The following is a 16,885-nucleotide window of genomic DNA, read 5'->3' on the forward strand; positions in this document are numbered from 1 at the left end:
AAAAGGCTAGCTTTGTTAACCAGCTTTATTTCAACAAGCACATCCACATGGTAAGAACTTCCTCTGATGAGTCATCCACAGTTGTCAAACACCAACTTTCCTTTGTTTGGCCCATGCAGAAATCAGGTCTGTGGAAGCACAGTTCAAGTGTCTGAATCATTTAATTGTGTTTTATTCATATCTGAATTTGCATCTGTCACAAACCCAATGTGTCCACCGTGAAAAATTGCATCCTTCAAATATTACTGAACAAAAAACCCTATTCAAATAGGTCTGTTCCGTCTAGATTGTCTGTGAAATTTCTGAGGAATGTTGTGGGCTCTGTTTCCTGTACCAAATTGTTGAGTTATCACACGTCATTGGATTCTACCCAAAGTGTGCTGGATAGGCATATTATATTCAGACAGGATACCAGTTGTCTTTACCATTCATAAAGGAAAAAGAAAAGATTACTCCTGCTCCCTGCCATAAGATATAAACTAAGAAGTAGGTGAAAATACGTGTACCCATAGTTTTTTTAATGTGTCCCTGATTTCTTTTCTTCACCAAGGTTTGAGTTTTATTCAGTCATAGCTTTGTTATGCACTTTCTTGTCACCCTGTACTTGTTCAAAACTAAAGACTATAGTCAAGACTCAGATCCTGCCCTGGGACTGGTGCCATCTTATCTTGTTTGGAAAAAAAAAAAAAGATCTTTAGAGATACAGTCATATCCATTTGTATATAAAAAGAGAAAAGAATGGAAGTGATGCTGTGTAATTTATTTTCATTTATTTACTCTATTTTCCAAATTTTCTACAATGCATATATATTTTATAATCAAGATAATCTGTTACTTTTTAAATTTTTTATTTTTAATTTTTGTGGATACATAGTAGATATATATGGGGTACTTGAGATGTTTTGATATAGGCATGCAATAATTTGTTATTTTTAACAGTACCCATGATGAATCATTCAAAATATAAATTCAGTAAATAAGCTTTTTGAAAAAGTTAAACTTGCTGTTGGGCCAGTAAAATTTTATTCTGATAAAATAAATGCTAGCTTTTGTTAATTAATCACCACACTAAACTCACAATACTAGACACTGGTAGACAACATCACTGACATTCAAGGGCCAGAGCCCTTATTTATATGTTGAGCACATTATAATTTTTTATGGAAAAAATGAGAAAATCAGTCTTTCAGTATTTGGACTATTTTTAACCAGTGATTGAATCCAATTTGAGAATATTTTTAGATCATTTGTAATGCTCTATGACTGATACTTTTGGTTCCATTTTGAGCAAAGCTTCTTTTTTTTTTTTTTAAAGAAGCCACTTCAGCCAACAGACACTTCCATTTCAGAAAATGTCTAGTGATTATTTTCCCCCAAAGGCAACATGAAAACCTTCAGCCTCAGAAAGATGTCATTTTGCTGACATCCGGCTGATGTCAATATTAGAGTTTTTGCAAGAGAAAGGTGTGTGAGCATAGAGGTGATGATAATTACATACTCAAAGACACACCCACAACAGAGCCCATAAGACTCCCTTTGGCAAAAAAATGTTGTATTGAAGACAAAACCAGTGGATTCAGAGGTTAAAAGTAAGAAGTGGTTTTGAGAGCCACATTTTAGTTACCGTAATGTATGTAGTATTTGCTGTTGAAATGTCTCTATTAGACAGACTTACTTTTGTATTCTCTAATTTTTATTCCTTGTATCAATATCGCTTTGAAGTCAGCCTATCATGAGAGAAAACTTGACTCACTTAGCTAGTTCATTTTCAGAGGTGTGTGTTACTGATTAATATAGCACTCTCTCTTGCTCCACCTACATAGCACTTCAGAATTATTCTCAACCCAGCTTACAGCCTATCGCTACCAACCAGACTGGATGAAATCTCCTTGTCATCCTATATGTGTAGGTAGCTCCACCCCAGTGACCCCCTAGTTGTGGTTGCCTCCTTAGATCCAGCACTTCCTGCAGACTATTAATTTAACCATGTGGACCTAACCATAGGCAATGCTCTTTCCCTGCAAAAGAGGCAAGATGCGTATAGTTTTACAAAGTCATTTACTGAAAGAGAGAAATAACATCTTGAATTGTGGTATGAGGGGGGGACTCCCCTCTGGTCTAGTCCCTTATTACACAGTAGCAGTGAGTTATTAGGAAAAAAGAGAATAAAACCTGTCTGTCTGGACCACTTTCGTTCTGATTGTTTTTGAGGTATGCTCATTTGATTTTTTTAAACAGCCTGCCCCACTGAAATAACAAAGAACTTAATTTTTTTAAAAAATTCTGTCTTCTACAGCCTCTTGCTCTGAGTCTCCTGGATAGGGTAACCAACCATCCCAGTTTGCCTGGGACAGAGAAGTTTCCCAGGACACAGCATTTTCAGTACTGAAACTGGGACAATCGTGGGCAAACTGGGCTCGTTGGTTACCCTATTCCTGGGCCCTCTCCTACCCAAATGACCAGGTATTGAAGAACAACAGTGCTAAGGTTCCTACTCATGAACGAATTCCCTGGTAAAACTTTTCCTTCTCTCCCAGGAAGGCACAGTATAAAGCAAGACTGGGAGTTGTGAGACAGAATAAGTTTATTATGTGGTATGGTGAGGTTCTAATTTGGTCGAGTGATATCTCTAGTTCAGAGTTCTGCTGCAGAGTGAAGGCAATTGATAAGCCCTGAGCCCAGTTAATAATCAGAGCCTCACTAATTAATCAGTGGCACTCATTTTGCCAGGTGTCCCTGATCGTCTCTAATCATCTATTCTGTCTCCACACCACACCATCACCCTTGCTCCAAATGACCTTCCAGCATGTTGTCATTAAAGTTTTTCAATGCTAAGCCCAATTTGAACTATAGTGAGTATTAAAGCTAGAATTTCCCCAAGGGAGCAGAAGGGTTATCCAAGCTCTGTGGTTATATGAAGAGACAGAAGACAGTATTCCCCGGAGTGTTGAGCCTGCAATATCTGACTATTAAAGAAGCCCATGGTGACAGGGGTGATTCCATGGGGGTACCATATCCTTGACTTACCTCCAATTTTTTAATAATACTAATATGAAGTCTTTACCCTTGTGAATTACAGCTTCCTAAGTTTGACTCAGATTTATTTTCCTGGTTCTAAAACTTTCTTTCTGTTGCAAAGTTATTCAGTACTTTCTAGTCGCCTAACTTCATGGTTAGAGTGAGAATTAAAATGCAATAATGCATTAGGAACCCAGCCCTTAGAAAGTGCTAAATACATCATCGTTTCTTTCCCAGCCTTAAGAATCCCCCTGAACAGTGTGATTGGAGAGCAAGAGATAAGGGAGGCTTTGGAAGGGAAATAAATAAATAAATAAATAAATAAATAAATAAATAAATAAATCATGTAATTTGGCAAGAAAAACATATCAAAAAGTATATAAAATGAAGAGTTGGATCCTAGTCACAGAAAGACAAATCACATTTGTTGCTGCTATAGTGGACAAGAATGTGCCAGCCCAGCTTTTTAATTTTAAAATTTTGGAAGATATATTATATTCATTAATATGAAGAAGGACGTGTTACTGACTGAATGTTTGTGTCCCTCCTGAAATTCTTACATTGAAGCCCTAACCCCCAATGTGATGCTATTTGGAGATGGGGCTTTTGGGAGATTGTTAGAGTTAAATGAGGTCATGAGGATGGGGCTCCCATGATTGGATTAGTGCCATTATAAGAAGAGACACCAAAGAGCATACCCTCTCTCTAGCCATGTGAGTACATAGCAAGAAGGCAGGTACAAGCCAGGAAAAGGGATCTTACCAGAACCCTAAATTGTTAAGTTACCATGCTGGCACCCTGATCTCAGGCTTTCCACCTTCCAGAACCACAAGAAAATTAATTTCTGTTGTTTAAGCCACCCAGTTTGCAGTACTCTGTTATTGCAGCCTGAGCAGACTAAGGCAGGGAGAGATGACACTGGGAGAATAGAAATGAAATTACTTGAATATTTAAGAGAAATAACTATTTCTTGGAAATGGGAGATACCCATTCAATTTTTGTCATAGTGGTTAGAAATGACTTTTTCATGTCAATGACCACTTAGTCTTATTTTAGTCATACGTAAAATTGACTCAGTAAATATATTAATTTATGAGTTTTGTAATGTTTCAGAAATCTGAAGTAATTTGATGAGTTCTAGTTTAATTTTAATCCTCAATTTTGAGTTGAAAAATGGTAGGGTTTGTCTCTCTGCTCTCCCTCTCTTTCTCTCCGTCTCTCTCTCTAGAGGAAGTTACTCATAGTCCAGTAAATATGAGCCCTCTGTGGATAAATAAATTATTCACATCTGGTAACAAGGAAAAATTAATTCAGCTATTTATTTTTAAGGAAATTACCAGACTCATAGTCCCTCCTATGGACAATGATGCCAGCACACTCTCTAACTTGTGTTAGAGACACAAGTCTTTCCGCTTAAGTGGCACCTCCCTTCCCTGGCAGAGGTTTTTTCCTATCAGTCTGGGTCTCTGTGACGGAACTTCGTCTCAGATTCTTCTTTCTGCCAGGTCTTTCCTTCTCATTACTTGGGCTTTAAATTGTTTTTTTCCGTGCTCTTTCCCACCAGCCCTTCTCCCTTTCTGGACTGGTTTTACTTCAAGTGCGTCTTTCCCCTCCCCACTCTCCTTAATCCTATACTGTTTTGCCTTTGCTGCACTTTTTCTCAACACTTCTCTTTCTTTGTCTTCCAAGGAGACCATCCCTAGCCTGCATACCTGGCTGAAGCAAGCACTGGAGGGCAAAGTTCCTATCCTGCTTGCCTCTTGCTGCTTCTGTGAAGGTTTTTGCAAGGTTTTGGATATAGGAGAATAATTGTCAGCCAGCCCCAGTTTTTAAATACACATTATTTGCAGGCAGATGTTGTCTGGTGCCACAGGCAGATTAAAGCATAAACAGATACAACAATATAAATCGGATTTGGAGTTGGCTCTTGGTGTGTATACATCTAATCATATATACATATCTCTGCAGATACACCTGCTTACACTTGAATTACCCAGAGATGAACCAAGGAAGTGAATTTTGAGACAGGAGGAGCTGAAGTTGAAGGAAAGAAGGGACAGAAAGCCTTCTTGCAGGGGGGAGAAATAACCACTCAGCATGTATTAATTGAGTTCCAATTATAGCCAAACTGGGCAGTAAATTAAGTACTCTGAATACAGAATCAAGTGAAGGTTGGCCCTGTCCTCAGAGAACTTCCAGTTTGTGTGTAGAAATCAACAGATAAATGAATATAATAGAGTGCCTTAGTATTAAAGTAGGGAATGAAGAGGTGAGGTGAACAGATCGTATACGTGCAGTATATGGCAAGAGGCAATGTTGTTGGGTTTTTTTCCTTCTGATTTAAAACTAACACTCATAAAACGCAGTATAGAAAAGTAGAAAAATGCAGAAAACAAATCATTCATCATCTCGCCATCCAAAGTGAAGCATAAGATAATAGTTTCATACCAGTGCCTTTTTTTTGCATGCATAGACATTTTTGGTTTATTATTTAACCCTAATCTGATAAATCAGGTGTTTGGAAAGATTCAGATCATAACAATAGATTATCAAAACTTGTGGAGCACATGTCTCCAGACAAGTACTTGATTGAATATATGGTAAAATGTTCGTCACTATACTTTAATACCATGTGCTTAAAACCTTTCATATGTGTAGACCTAACAGTTTTCCTAGCAGTTTTTTTTTATTTATTTTTGTGTGTATGTGGATGGGTTCCAAATTCTTAGCAATTTTTTTACCCTCCTCCTGAATCTGTAATGTCTGCTTGGAAATATAATTTCTTAACCACCTTTTTTAACAGCTCTATCAAAATATAATTGATATAACCACACAATTCATCAATATAAATAGTACAATTCAGTGTTCTTTTCAGTTTAGTGTATTCACAGAGTTGTACCGCTATCACCACAATCGATTTTAGAACATTTTTATCTCCCCAAAAAGAAACGCCATACCCATTAGCAGTCTGTCTTAGTCAGCTTGGGCTGCTAACAAAATACCATGAACTGGATTGGCTTATAAACAACAAAAAGTTCTTCCTCACAGTTCTGGAGGCTGGGAAGTCCAAGGTCAGAGCCAGTATCTGGAGAGGGTTCATTTCCTCATTCATTGACGATCGTCATCTTGCTGTGTCTTCATATGGTGAAAGGGACAAGGGAGCCTTCCAGGGTCTCTCTTATAAGGGCACTAATCCCTTTTATGACATAATTACCTCCCAAAGGCCCCAGTTCCTAATGCCATCACCTTAGGGATTAGGATTTCAACACAGGAAATTTTCAGGGGCACAGACCTTCAGTCTGTATACAGTCAGTTCCCTCAAATCCCCTAGTCCCAGGCAACCACCAGTCTACTTTCTGATCCTATAAATTTACATTGTCTATATAAATGGAATCATATTATGTGTGGTCGTTTGTGACTGGCTTCTTTTACTGAGCATAATGGTTTCAAGGGTCCTCCATGTTGTTTCAGTATATCATCCTTTTTATGACTCAATGATATTCCATTGTAAGTCCGTACCACATTCTGTTTATCCATTTATCAGTTGATGGACGTTAGGATTGTTTCCACTTTTTGGCTATTATGAATAATGCTGCTATGAACATTATTCGTGTACAAGTTTTTATGTGGACCTGTATGTTAATGCTTTTGGGTATATACATAGGTATGCCTAACTACCTTTTTTGCATATTATTCATTCTCAAATTTCAGTGAAATGTTTTATATAATTTTATTATACAAGGAAAATATTTAAAACTAAATCAGTTACCTTCTAATCTCCTCTCCCTACCACCTCCATCTATCTCATTCTGCCAGACTTTGCTAATAATATAATACAAACTTAAAATCATGCTTCTCCTTTCAAGTCATGTTCAGATTTCCATCAAGTTCTGATCATCTTCTTCTAAATGTCTTTGCATCTCTAGCCATTTCCTTGTCCCGTCTAGTTGAGGCCCTTGTCATCTTACTTGTACACTGACTTCCCAGTTGACCTCCTTGGCTTGGTTTCCATCCCTTCTTATTGACTCAGTAAACCGCTGCCAAATTAGTCTTTCTAAAACACTTTTTCTATATTGCTGTTCATTGAAGTCAGACAGATCAGCTTAGCCACTTACTCATCTGTGTTTCCTTAGATGTTACTTTACTTCCCATCTGTAAAAGTAAGTTAATCAAACCACTTCCTAACATTCTATTAAGATGAAATGATTACCGTGACTTCTGTCTCCCACTGGTAAAATGAGGTAAACTTCTATTCAGTGATTCTGCATTTGTATATCTTGTCTCCTTGTCTCCTATTATTAATGTATAAATACATATTATATGTATATCATATGACTATTACATTATATGTATATTACATACATTATAATTATATACTTTAAAATATAATTCGTATTTTTTATATATGTATTTTTTAGTATTTCCCAGCACCAATTACAGCCATATGTACTTAGTGGGTAATCAGTCAATTAGTGTGTACTAAGTAGATCAGTTAATTGATTTTCTGCTTAATCCAGTTATTTGAATAGGTGGTAATTGTAAGGTGATAAGTTAACAATTTTAACTTAACTGATAACAACTCTAGAATAGAATGTGGTAATGAGTATAAAATAAAGATATTCTCCAGTAATATTTTTTTGAAAGATCACTTTATGAACATGGAGAATTATTCCACTAATCAAGAAAAATAGCCGTCGAAGCATAGCTGCAGGTCAAATACAGGTTACAAAGGTGTTCTATAGGTTAACCCATGACTTCCTTGTCTTTTGAGTACAATGGAAGTATTGTAACTAAATGAAATCTTTCATCCTCTGTTATGCATGAATCATTTCCTTTCTATAACAGACATACCAGTATACACTTCTCATCTGTTAAAAAACATACCCAATTTCTAAATGTTGTTTGCCACTGTTACTGAGATTACAAATGATATCTATGCATTTTTGAGTTGTTTTTTTAAAAAGGCATATAATCTGAAACTTAGTCCCCTTGGTAATTTGACCTGAGAAAATTTATCTCACTGATAGACTTAAATACTTGGTGAGTTTTTTTTTGCAAAACTGCATACAGGAAGTGATATTGCCAATTCAGAATTAATTAATCCTTATTGAAAAATGTGGCATTCATCCTTTAGAAAATTCTTTTCTTGATAAAGTTGTAAGAGCTGTAACATGTAAGCAATATTTAGTGACCCCAGAGGAAAGACTGTTAGACTTAAATGTGACTTGGACCTCACCACATGGTGGCAAATGGTTCCTTCCTTTCTAGTTCACTATGTGAAATACTTTATGTGATTATCTGGGTATAATATTAGCCAGGAATAAGAGAGATGTCTCTGCGCGTGTGTGTGTGTGTGTGTGTGTGTGTGTGTGTGTGTGTGTGTTTAGTTACCACTTAATTGTAACTCTGCTATAAGCTGGGCATTCTAGTAGATGAGATATATTCATAATCTCACTTAGTTGATCCTATGAGGTAAGTATCATTATTTCCATTTTACAAATGAAGCAACTAAGTCAAAGAAATTAAGAGACTTTCCTAAGATCATATAGGGAGAAACAGCTAAATAGAGATTCACTCCCAGGACAGTCCATCGCCAAACAGACCCTTTCCCCGGTCAAAAAAAAATCTTGAAAAATCAACACATTAACTAAAAAGAAATAAAAGGAGAGGGGAATATTGTGCCCTTAATTAAGTCATGTAACATCTCCAGTACTCAGTTTCCTCATCTGAAAATAGGGATGATTATACTACTACATTTCTCCTGGAATTTTTGTGAGAATCAAGTGAGATTATGTTTGGGGCACTTGGCACTAGGCCAGATACAACATTCATGCTCAATAAATTATAGTTGTTAAGATTCCATTTTTTGCCTTTTTTTTGGAAGTTTTAGAAAAAACTTCTCACCTTGTCATCTTTTAAGACCTGTCAAGATGTCGTTTAGAGCCCAATTTTGTGATTCTGTATGAATTTGGCTGCATTAGTGATATGCAGGTGGCTTATATTAGTTTTATAGGACTGCCACAACAAAATACCAGACTGGATTGCTTAAACAACAAAAGCTTATTTTCTCACAGTTCTGGAGGCTGGAAGTCCAAGATGAAGGTGTCAGCAGGTTTGGTTTCTTCTGAGGGCTCTCTTTTAGGCTTACCTTCTCATGGTTCTCACATGTTTATTTCTCTGTGTGCATGTGCACCCCTGATGTCTCTTTGTGTCCAAATGACTTCTTCTTATAAGGAAAACAGTCAGATTTGATTAGGGCCCACCCTATCTTATCTTATTTTAATTACTTGTTTAAAGGCTCTATCTCCAAATACAGTTAAATTCAGAGATCTTGGGAGTTGCGCTTCAACATGAATTTGGGGGAAAAAAATTCAGCCCATCACCTTGCCATAAGTAAATTCTTTTCCACTGCATTTGGAAATAATTATTTTCAGGAATAGTAACATGAATAGAAAGTATGGTTGAGAAACGTTAAGGTGTGTTCTAACCACTGAAATGCTAAGACTGCAGGATTCTCCATATATGGCCATATATAGTGAGTTCATTTATTGTGCACAGAAAATATTTAAGAGGTCAAGTTTAAGGCTCTATAATTTGATATATAATATAAGAAGAGATATGATATCTGATAATAGACTACAAATATTTTAATACATTAATGTTGAAAATTACCTGTTTATGGCGTTTGTTGAGGAAGGAATCAGGGGACGTTTACTTGTATACCATAGGTGTATGCAAAATCAAATAAAATGTTTAGTAACTGCATCTGTCAGAGTAAAGCTCTATGGCAGAGATTTATAGGGAAACCTAGAGAAGTCTCCTCCCTCAAGGGGCTACTTGATCTTCTTGGGGAAATGCCAGAAATGTCACAAAATGACCTTTTTTAATTGCCAGTTAAATGCTCAATGTAGACAAGGAAGGCTGTGTGTTCGAAGCAGACACAATTGCCTCTAAAGCCTAGAGTTAAGATTTAGAATTTGTAATGGTTAGCTGCCATAATATTGGGAGGAAGAAAAGTGGTATAATTAGAAAAATAGACCCAGAGGTGGTTCACTGCAGCATTGAGGACAAATGAAAGGAGAGAGACCCATGAGGAAGTACTCTGATAGCAGAGTAGTATGGAAAAAGTGCTCTGAGAAATATCAGAGAATCCCACCTATTCATGGTTCGAGACTAAGATGGTGGTATGTTCCACCTTATCACGAATTAAGCAGATCTTTGAAACCTGGAACTGAATTTGACAGTAGCACTGTTGTTAGAATGACTGCAAACAGAATGCCCCTGATTGTAAAATATGGAATTCATCTACCACCAGGTATTCATGAGAGATCCTAACCCATACGTGAAATGCAGGGAAAACCTTCACTTACCAAAGAAAAAATGTCTCTGTTTTTTTACTTCTTCCCAACCCATAAAGAATATTTTGCTTCCTGTGAAACAATGATAATGGCAAATATGATTGAAATGTAATCTGAGAACATTTCTTATTTAAAATGTGTCTTTATTCTTTTAGGCCTCTTTTTCGTGGAAGTTCAGATGTTGATCAACTAGGAAAAATCTTGGAGTAAGTAATAACTATAATTTTACACCAGTGTCCATAGCATTAAAACATTTACAGTGACTTTCCTCTGACATGCATATCATGTGTTTATCTCTTGTCTTTCTTACTTCAAGCAGCTGCTGCAGACAGTGTTACTATTTGTGTGGTGAGTGGAGACATGGTAGAAGTGCTGTTTTATGCAGAGCCCTAACTGCTCTGCTCTGGAAGCTTGTATGTTGCTTGTGTGGATCTTTTTGCTGCTCCTCTTTCTTCATGTGGCTGAGCTCCAGTTCTTTAGTTCAAATACATTTTCTGCTTGTGGTCATTTCAAAAGCACCCACCATCAGAGATGGGACGCCTGGTGACCAAGTACCCATCCTTGTCCAGTGAGCTTCCTGTCCCCATTGAGTATCCTTGGTCACCCAGGTTGGTTCTGCATTGTTTTGTTTTGTTTTCCTGGGCAAAGGATGGTATGCTACACATCTCATTTTTCTTTGGAGCACCAAAATAGAAAATGAGAACCCTAAGTCTTTGGCAAAATAACTCTGCAACTTTAAGAAAGTCATTTAAAACACCTCGTGAAGGGCTTACACAGTGCCTGGCACATAGTAAGCGCTTTAAAAAGTTATCTATTACTGTTATTATTAGAGTTCATCATTAATTATTTAACCTTTTAGTTCCTTAACTTCATCTGAGAAATGAAACTCTGACTTAAATTCTCTATAAGATCCTTTCTTGTGCTCAAATTCTTTGGTTTCAGTTACATCGCTCCTTGATGATTTACATAGTTTCATTCATGTCTGCATGTTCATGCATGTATGCATTCATGTTTCTAGAATGTAACTGGGGCACTTCTTCTCACAAAGCATGCAGTGTGGCATCCTTTTTTGGGTTTTTGGGTTTGAAAGGCCCATCCGAATTGGAGTGGAGTAGGAAAAAAGTGGGAGTTCTAGACCAAAAATAGCCCTGATCTTTGGTCTGTGGCATTTTACAGGAATCCCAGTGATTTTTATGAAATTCGAAGTCTGTAAGACTGCAAAAAAAAAAAAAAAAAAAAACCCTAAAGAACAGATTTTCATATCAGCACTGTCTACTCAAGCATGACTACTTGAAACAGTTAATAAAACTGGAACCTGATTTTGTTCTTTTAGTGACTAGAAGCAGCTAGACTTCTGTTAATGCCAGTGCTACTGCTGAGTCAGAACATAGTAGCTTTAAGGCCTGAATAACATTTGCTAGTTTTTTATGCCGGGGGGCTTCCTGGGTCCAGGGCAGCTGATGCTACTGCTCCTACTACTGACCACTCTGTACAGTGGATAAATTCAACACAAAGCCTTCATGTTACCCCTGCTTCTGAATGGCAAGTTCTTTAATCACTCAATGATGAACTCCCATCCATTTTTCCCCATGACTGTTGAATATATTTTGTGTGCATGCGATCATAAAGAGGAAACTAGGGAAAGCAGACATACTGATGACCTTCTGTTAAAAGGAAAGAGAATCTTGACTGAAGTCAGCTTGCCAGGACTTGAAGGCCATCACCTTCTTTCCCTTATTTATACTACCTGACAGTTGTGTCTACCTCCAGCACTGATGTCTGCAATCTTGTTAACATTGTTAGTGCCCCCTTAGTACATGAGGCCAGTGAAATGGACCAGAAGGAACATTTGACCGGCATGTTTGACCTGCTTCCAAAGAAAAGTCAGTTCTACTTTTGGCAAAGTCCTGACAATCGTAGGTTGCCAACAGCAAAGAAGCTGTAGAGTTCTATGGTTTGTGCCTTTAGATTTTACTTTGTGGTTTCTGGCATTGTTTCATCAAAATTATGTTCTGTTCCCTCTGAATGCATTACCTTGCCAGAGAAGAGGGACAATGCTGCACCCTAGTGTCACTGCTGAAGTACTTGAAAAAATATTTCTGTCTCCGCCATCACTGCCATTTATAGATTTTGTGCCCTGTTGGGCTTGCCAGTATAAATGTCAACTTTTAAGGCTTATATTCAGCTGTCCAAATAGTGGAATTAAATGCAAGCATTTTTTTAATGGACGTATCAGAATTTCACAACACATATATGGACCATAAAAGTTCATTCTGGACATGAAACCACATTTTTTTTAAGGAAAGCCATTTTCACATACTGTTTTTTATTTTTTTCTTTGGAGACAAGGTCTTGCCCTGTTGTCCAGGCTGGAGTACAGTGGTGCGATCTTGGCTCACTGAAGCCTTGGCCTCCCGAGCTCAAGTAATCCTCCTATCTAAGCCTCCCAAGTAGCTGGGACTACAGGCACAGGACACCACAACCAGCTAATTTTTATATTTTTTATAGAGATGGAGTTTCACCATGTTACCCAGGCTGGTCTTGAACTCCTGGGGTCAAGTGGTCCGCTTGCCTCGGCCTTCCAAACTGCTGGGATTACAGCCACCCCACCTGGCCCATGTTCACATACTCTTAAAGGGAAAAACATTTCTGTATTTAGGAAGATTTAAGCCTTCAAGTAATAGCAAGTATTAAAAGTGAAACAATAGTTTTAGCCTATGACATCTTAGAGCATTTTTAAGAATGATGTCATAGCTAAATGGAAATAAAATATTGGAATAGAGAGAACGGAACTCACTCTGGACTCTGTGACTGAGCTCGCTATCTGTGACTTTGGCAGTTCATTTTATTCCTCATTCTCAATTTCCCCATCTATAAAATGAGACTAATAACACCTGACTTATATGTCTTAGGAAATTGTTACAGGAATCAGAGGAGGTGATAGACTTAAAGTTTTATATATATAAATTGTTATGTGTTTGTTTAAAATTTTATATAAAATTATATATAGTTATTTGTATATGTACACACATACAAACAGAGATGTGCTGTTTCTCTGAAGGCTTTTGGCATTCAGTTGATCATATACTTGCAAGATGTAATTAGATGTAGATACATTCAAAGCCACAAATACAAAGATTTTAAATATTTCTAGGAGTTATTAATATAATCAATTTCTAGCTGACTGGTGAATATACACAAAAATACTGACACACATAGACCTGAAAACTAAAAAGGAATGAAAGGAAATTTTTAAAGCTCTCTAACAAGCATTCTTCGTTCCCTCCTCTGCCCTGTCCCATTGTATCCAGACACTTACACGTGCATTTCTTTTCATAATTAATAGTGGTATTTTTGATTTTTTTTTTTTACTTCTATTGTAGGCTGTACTATTGAACAAATCTATATATTGCTCATTGTCATTTCTATTTATTGCTTCTAGTAAATATGTCCATGAATCTGTCTTTGCCTCAATAATGTAGCTCTCTCAGTATGCCTGATAGAGGCAGAATTACAGTGTCTTCCCCAGACACCCAGGCAGAGCAGCCATGATGACAGGGGTATCTTCCCAGCTGAAGTCTATGGCCTGGGCTCTGTGTAGGTGAGGGAAGGGGAAATAAAGTGCTACAGATCTTGAGACCTGTACCACATCTTCCTGAAATCTGGAAGTACATTCATAAGGACACCTCTTCCTGGGCCTTAGTCCCAACAAGTATAGGCCAAGCAGAAGACCCTAATGTGGGCCAGCACAATTTCTAACTATAGTTAAAATTATTTGTTCCAGTATTTGAATAGCTATGTACCCCGTCCACTAAACTATGATTTTATTTTTGGTTCAGAGTTATACAGTCTGTGTGAGAAAGAAGTCCCTGCATCCTCTGATTTTCTCTGTTCAAACCTACTTACGACCTATATGTAAACTATAAATAATATCTATACAATGTATAAGTTATGTAAGTCCATTGGCCCATTAATTTTTTAAAGAATCTTAAGTTATACATAGATATAAGCAGTTCATATTTTAAGTGTGGTAGTGATGTACTTCCTATGCATCTTGGACTAATAACATTTTCTAATTATGATAATAGTCGGCAATGTATTGATTGATATTGACTGTGTGTGATGTATATCAGGTGCTGTGCTATGTACTTTAAATTATAAATTTATATATTACTATAAATTTAAATAAAGTATAATTGATCCTCATTACAACTGTAAGTTATTATCATTGTATACATAAAGACACTAAGGGTCATAGATGTTAAGTAATTTGTCCTTACCTGCCAGTAAGTGGCAGGTGCAGGATTTGAACCCAAATCTGCCTATTTCCAAAGCCTGTGCTTATTATCAATTGCTGTTCTTTCCACATTTCTGATCCCAGAATGGTTTTCAGGGGAAATATAAATAACAGTCTTTTAATTTACTGTTTGCTCACTTTGGAATACCACAGACTTCCTTTTATAAAATCATGTTTGTATAATGCAGGACTAACACATGTTTTAGCCTCATTTTTCCTTCTGATTCTAACGTATATATTTAATATTTAGGGAATTACTCTTTAACCAAAAATGCAACCAAATTGGTATGTTAATAAACCATGTTGGATGAGCATCATAAAATCATGTTAATACTGGGGTGTTCAATCAAAACACAAAAAGCATTCTTGGACATAAAGGAAGATATATACCAGTATGGGTCTCCTCTGAATACAATAAGTCCTGCTTTGTCACTAAGTCAGAGCTTACTGCCTGGTAATATATTTTCTATTTCTACATCATCCCTTACATTTAGTGTCTGCTACCAGAGCAATCTCTTATCTCCTCCCACTGAATTTTACAATTCTTCTGTGAGATTACCCTCTCCCCCATGACCACCATATTGCGGTAGGACAGAGATAAACAGAGACCCTGCCAGTCATAAAATGAAGGTCTCCTGGGACTCTGTCCCCCATGTCTCCCCCTTAGATTTTGCCTTTCTCTGGAAATTGATGAGAAAACAGCTTCTGCATAGTAGCTAATGCTTATGTCCATGTATGGTTCTTTTGTAGCGTAATTGGACTCCCAGGAGAAGAAGACTGGCCTAGAGATGTTGCCCTTCCCAGGCAGGCTTTTCATTCAAAATCTGCCCAACCAATTGAGAAGTTTGTAACAGATATCGATGAACTAGGCAAAGACCTACTTCTGGTAAGCTTTCTGATGTCAAGCTCGTCTGCACTGTGCCAGTGAGACACCTGCCCTACCCAGACTGGGTGGTGGGCACAAACATCAGTTCAGTAGCTGCTATAGGCATCACATGCCACAGCCACATGGGGCAGGAGGCAACAGTCCCTCCAGAGGTTTCATTTTCACACTTGTAGCAGCTGGTGGCTTTTGATTCTGGAATGTCTTTCTGATCCACATTTTTTTAAATCTGCCATCTTTGAATGTTTATTTCAATGCAGGTTTAGAAGCCTCTCAATTCACTTTGACATATGTTTCTTTAGAAGTAAATATTATGTTTCCTTTCTTACAGTTTCATGCTACTTTAAGTAATTTGTTTGTTATTTTAATGTGCCTTTTCTTAAACATTCACAACTTTGGGGAGATGTTTTTCCAAAAGAACTATATAGCAATACTTCTTCTAGTTGCTGATTTATTTAATAAGTATTTAGTGTGCCAGGGGACATATAAAATACCTCACTGAAAATAAGGACTTCTGTGCTCTGAGACTCATAATACTCAGCCATATACATAATTTCCTATACTTGGAGGCCAGAACAATAGGTAGAAAAGTGTACCTGTTGGGCTGTTCTTGATGTCTGAAACCCAATGAGTAATGAGTGTCTCCTTTACCTCCTGAATTAACAGCCTTTGATATCTGCTTCTGCCCGTGGGTGAAGCACAGGTCTTCTCCATGTGTCTCATGCTGGGGCCCATGCCAGAGAGGCAGCAGCTCCCTGGGGCATGTTTTTCTCATGATAGAAGGTATCGATGCTCCAGAAGGGCAAGCAGAAATATACAATGCCCCTGAAGGTCCATACTTGGAAGAAGTACCCGCCACTCTGCCTATGTTCCATTGGCCAAAGCAAGTTCCATGCGTAAGACCAACTTGAATGGAGGAAAGAATGCTCCCCCTATGGTGAGAGGGGAGAGAAAAGAGGGAATATGTACTAAAAGTTATCCAATCTACCATAGTATCCAACTCTTGACTAAGTTGTGATTCCAAAAGCTCATTTTATAAGTAAACTATTTGGCAATTAAATTAAATTTTCTTGCAGAAACAATATTATTAACACAAGGTTTTTTAATTAACCCTCAACCTGGCAACCTTGTTCCTGAAGTAGAGCAATAATAGAACTTAAACACCTTTTTTTAACCTTATTTCTATAGGACAAAATGTATTAAGACTTCCAACTTGAGATTCTCCCACACCCCCACATTTGGCTAATGCGTTCTCCTTCTCTCCGCCCTCTTCCCAGCTTTAAGCCGTCAGTGTAGCTGTGAGGAAAGGGCTTCCTCTCACATAATCCT

The 16,885-nt window shown here is 37.4% G+C and overlaps 1 protein-coding gene across 3 annotated transcripts in view; it reads left to right on the top strand.

The window, feature by feature from the left end:
- Positions 1–16,885, top strand: part of CDK6 (cyclin dependent kinase 6) — a 236,561-nt gene that overhangs the window by 207,929 nt on the left and 11,747 nt on the right. For all 3 annotated transcript variants that reach the window (XM_054493848.2, XM_054493849.2, XM_054493851.2), the window contains exons 6-7: positions 10,532–10,582; positions 15,424–15,559. In XM_054493848.2, coding sequence (XP_054349823.1) covers positions 10,532–10,582; positions 15,424–15,559 — 187 coding nt within the window. The remainder of the gene's footprint in view (positions 1–10,531; positions 10,583–15,423; positions 15,560–16,885) is intronic.

Source organism: Pongo pygmaeus, chromosome 6 (genome assembly GCF_028885625.2).
Source record: "Pongo pygmaeus isolate AG05252 chromosome 6, NHGRI_mPonPyg2-v2.0_pri, whole genome shotgun sequence".
In the NCBI taxonomy this organism is placed as follows: Eukaryota; Metazoa; Chordata; class Mammalia; order Primates; family Hominidae; genus Pongo; species Pongo pygmaeus.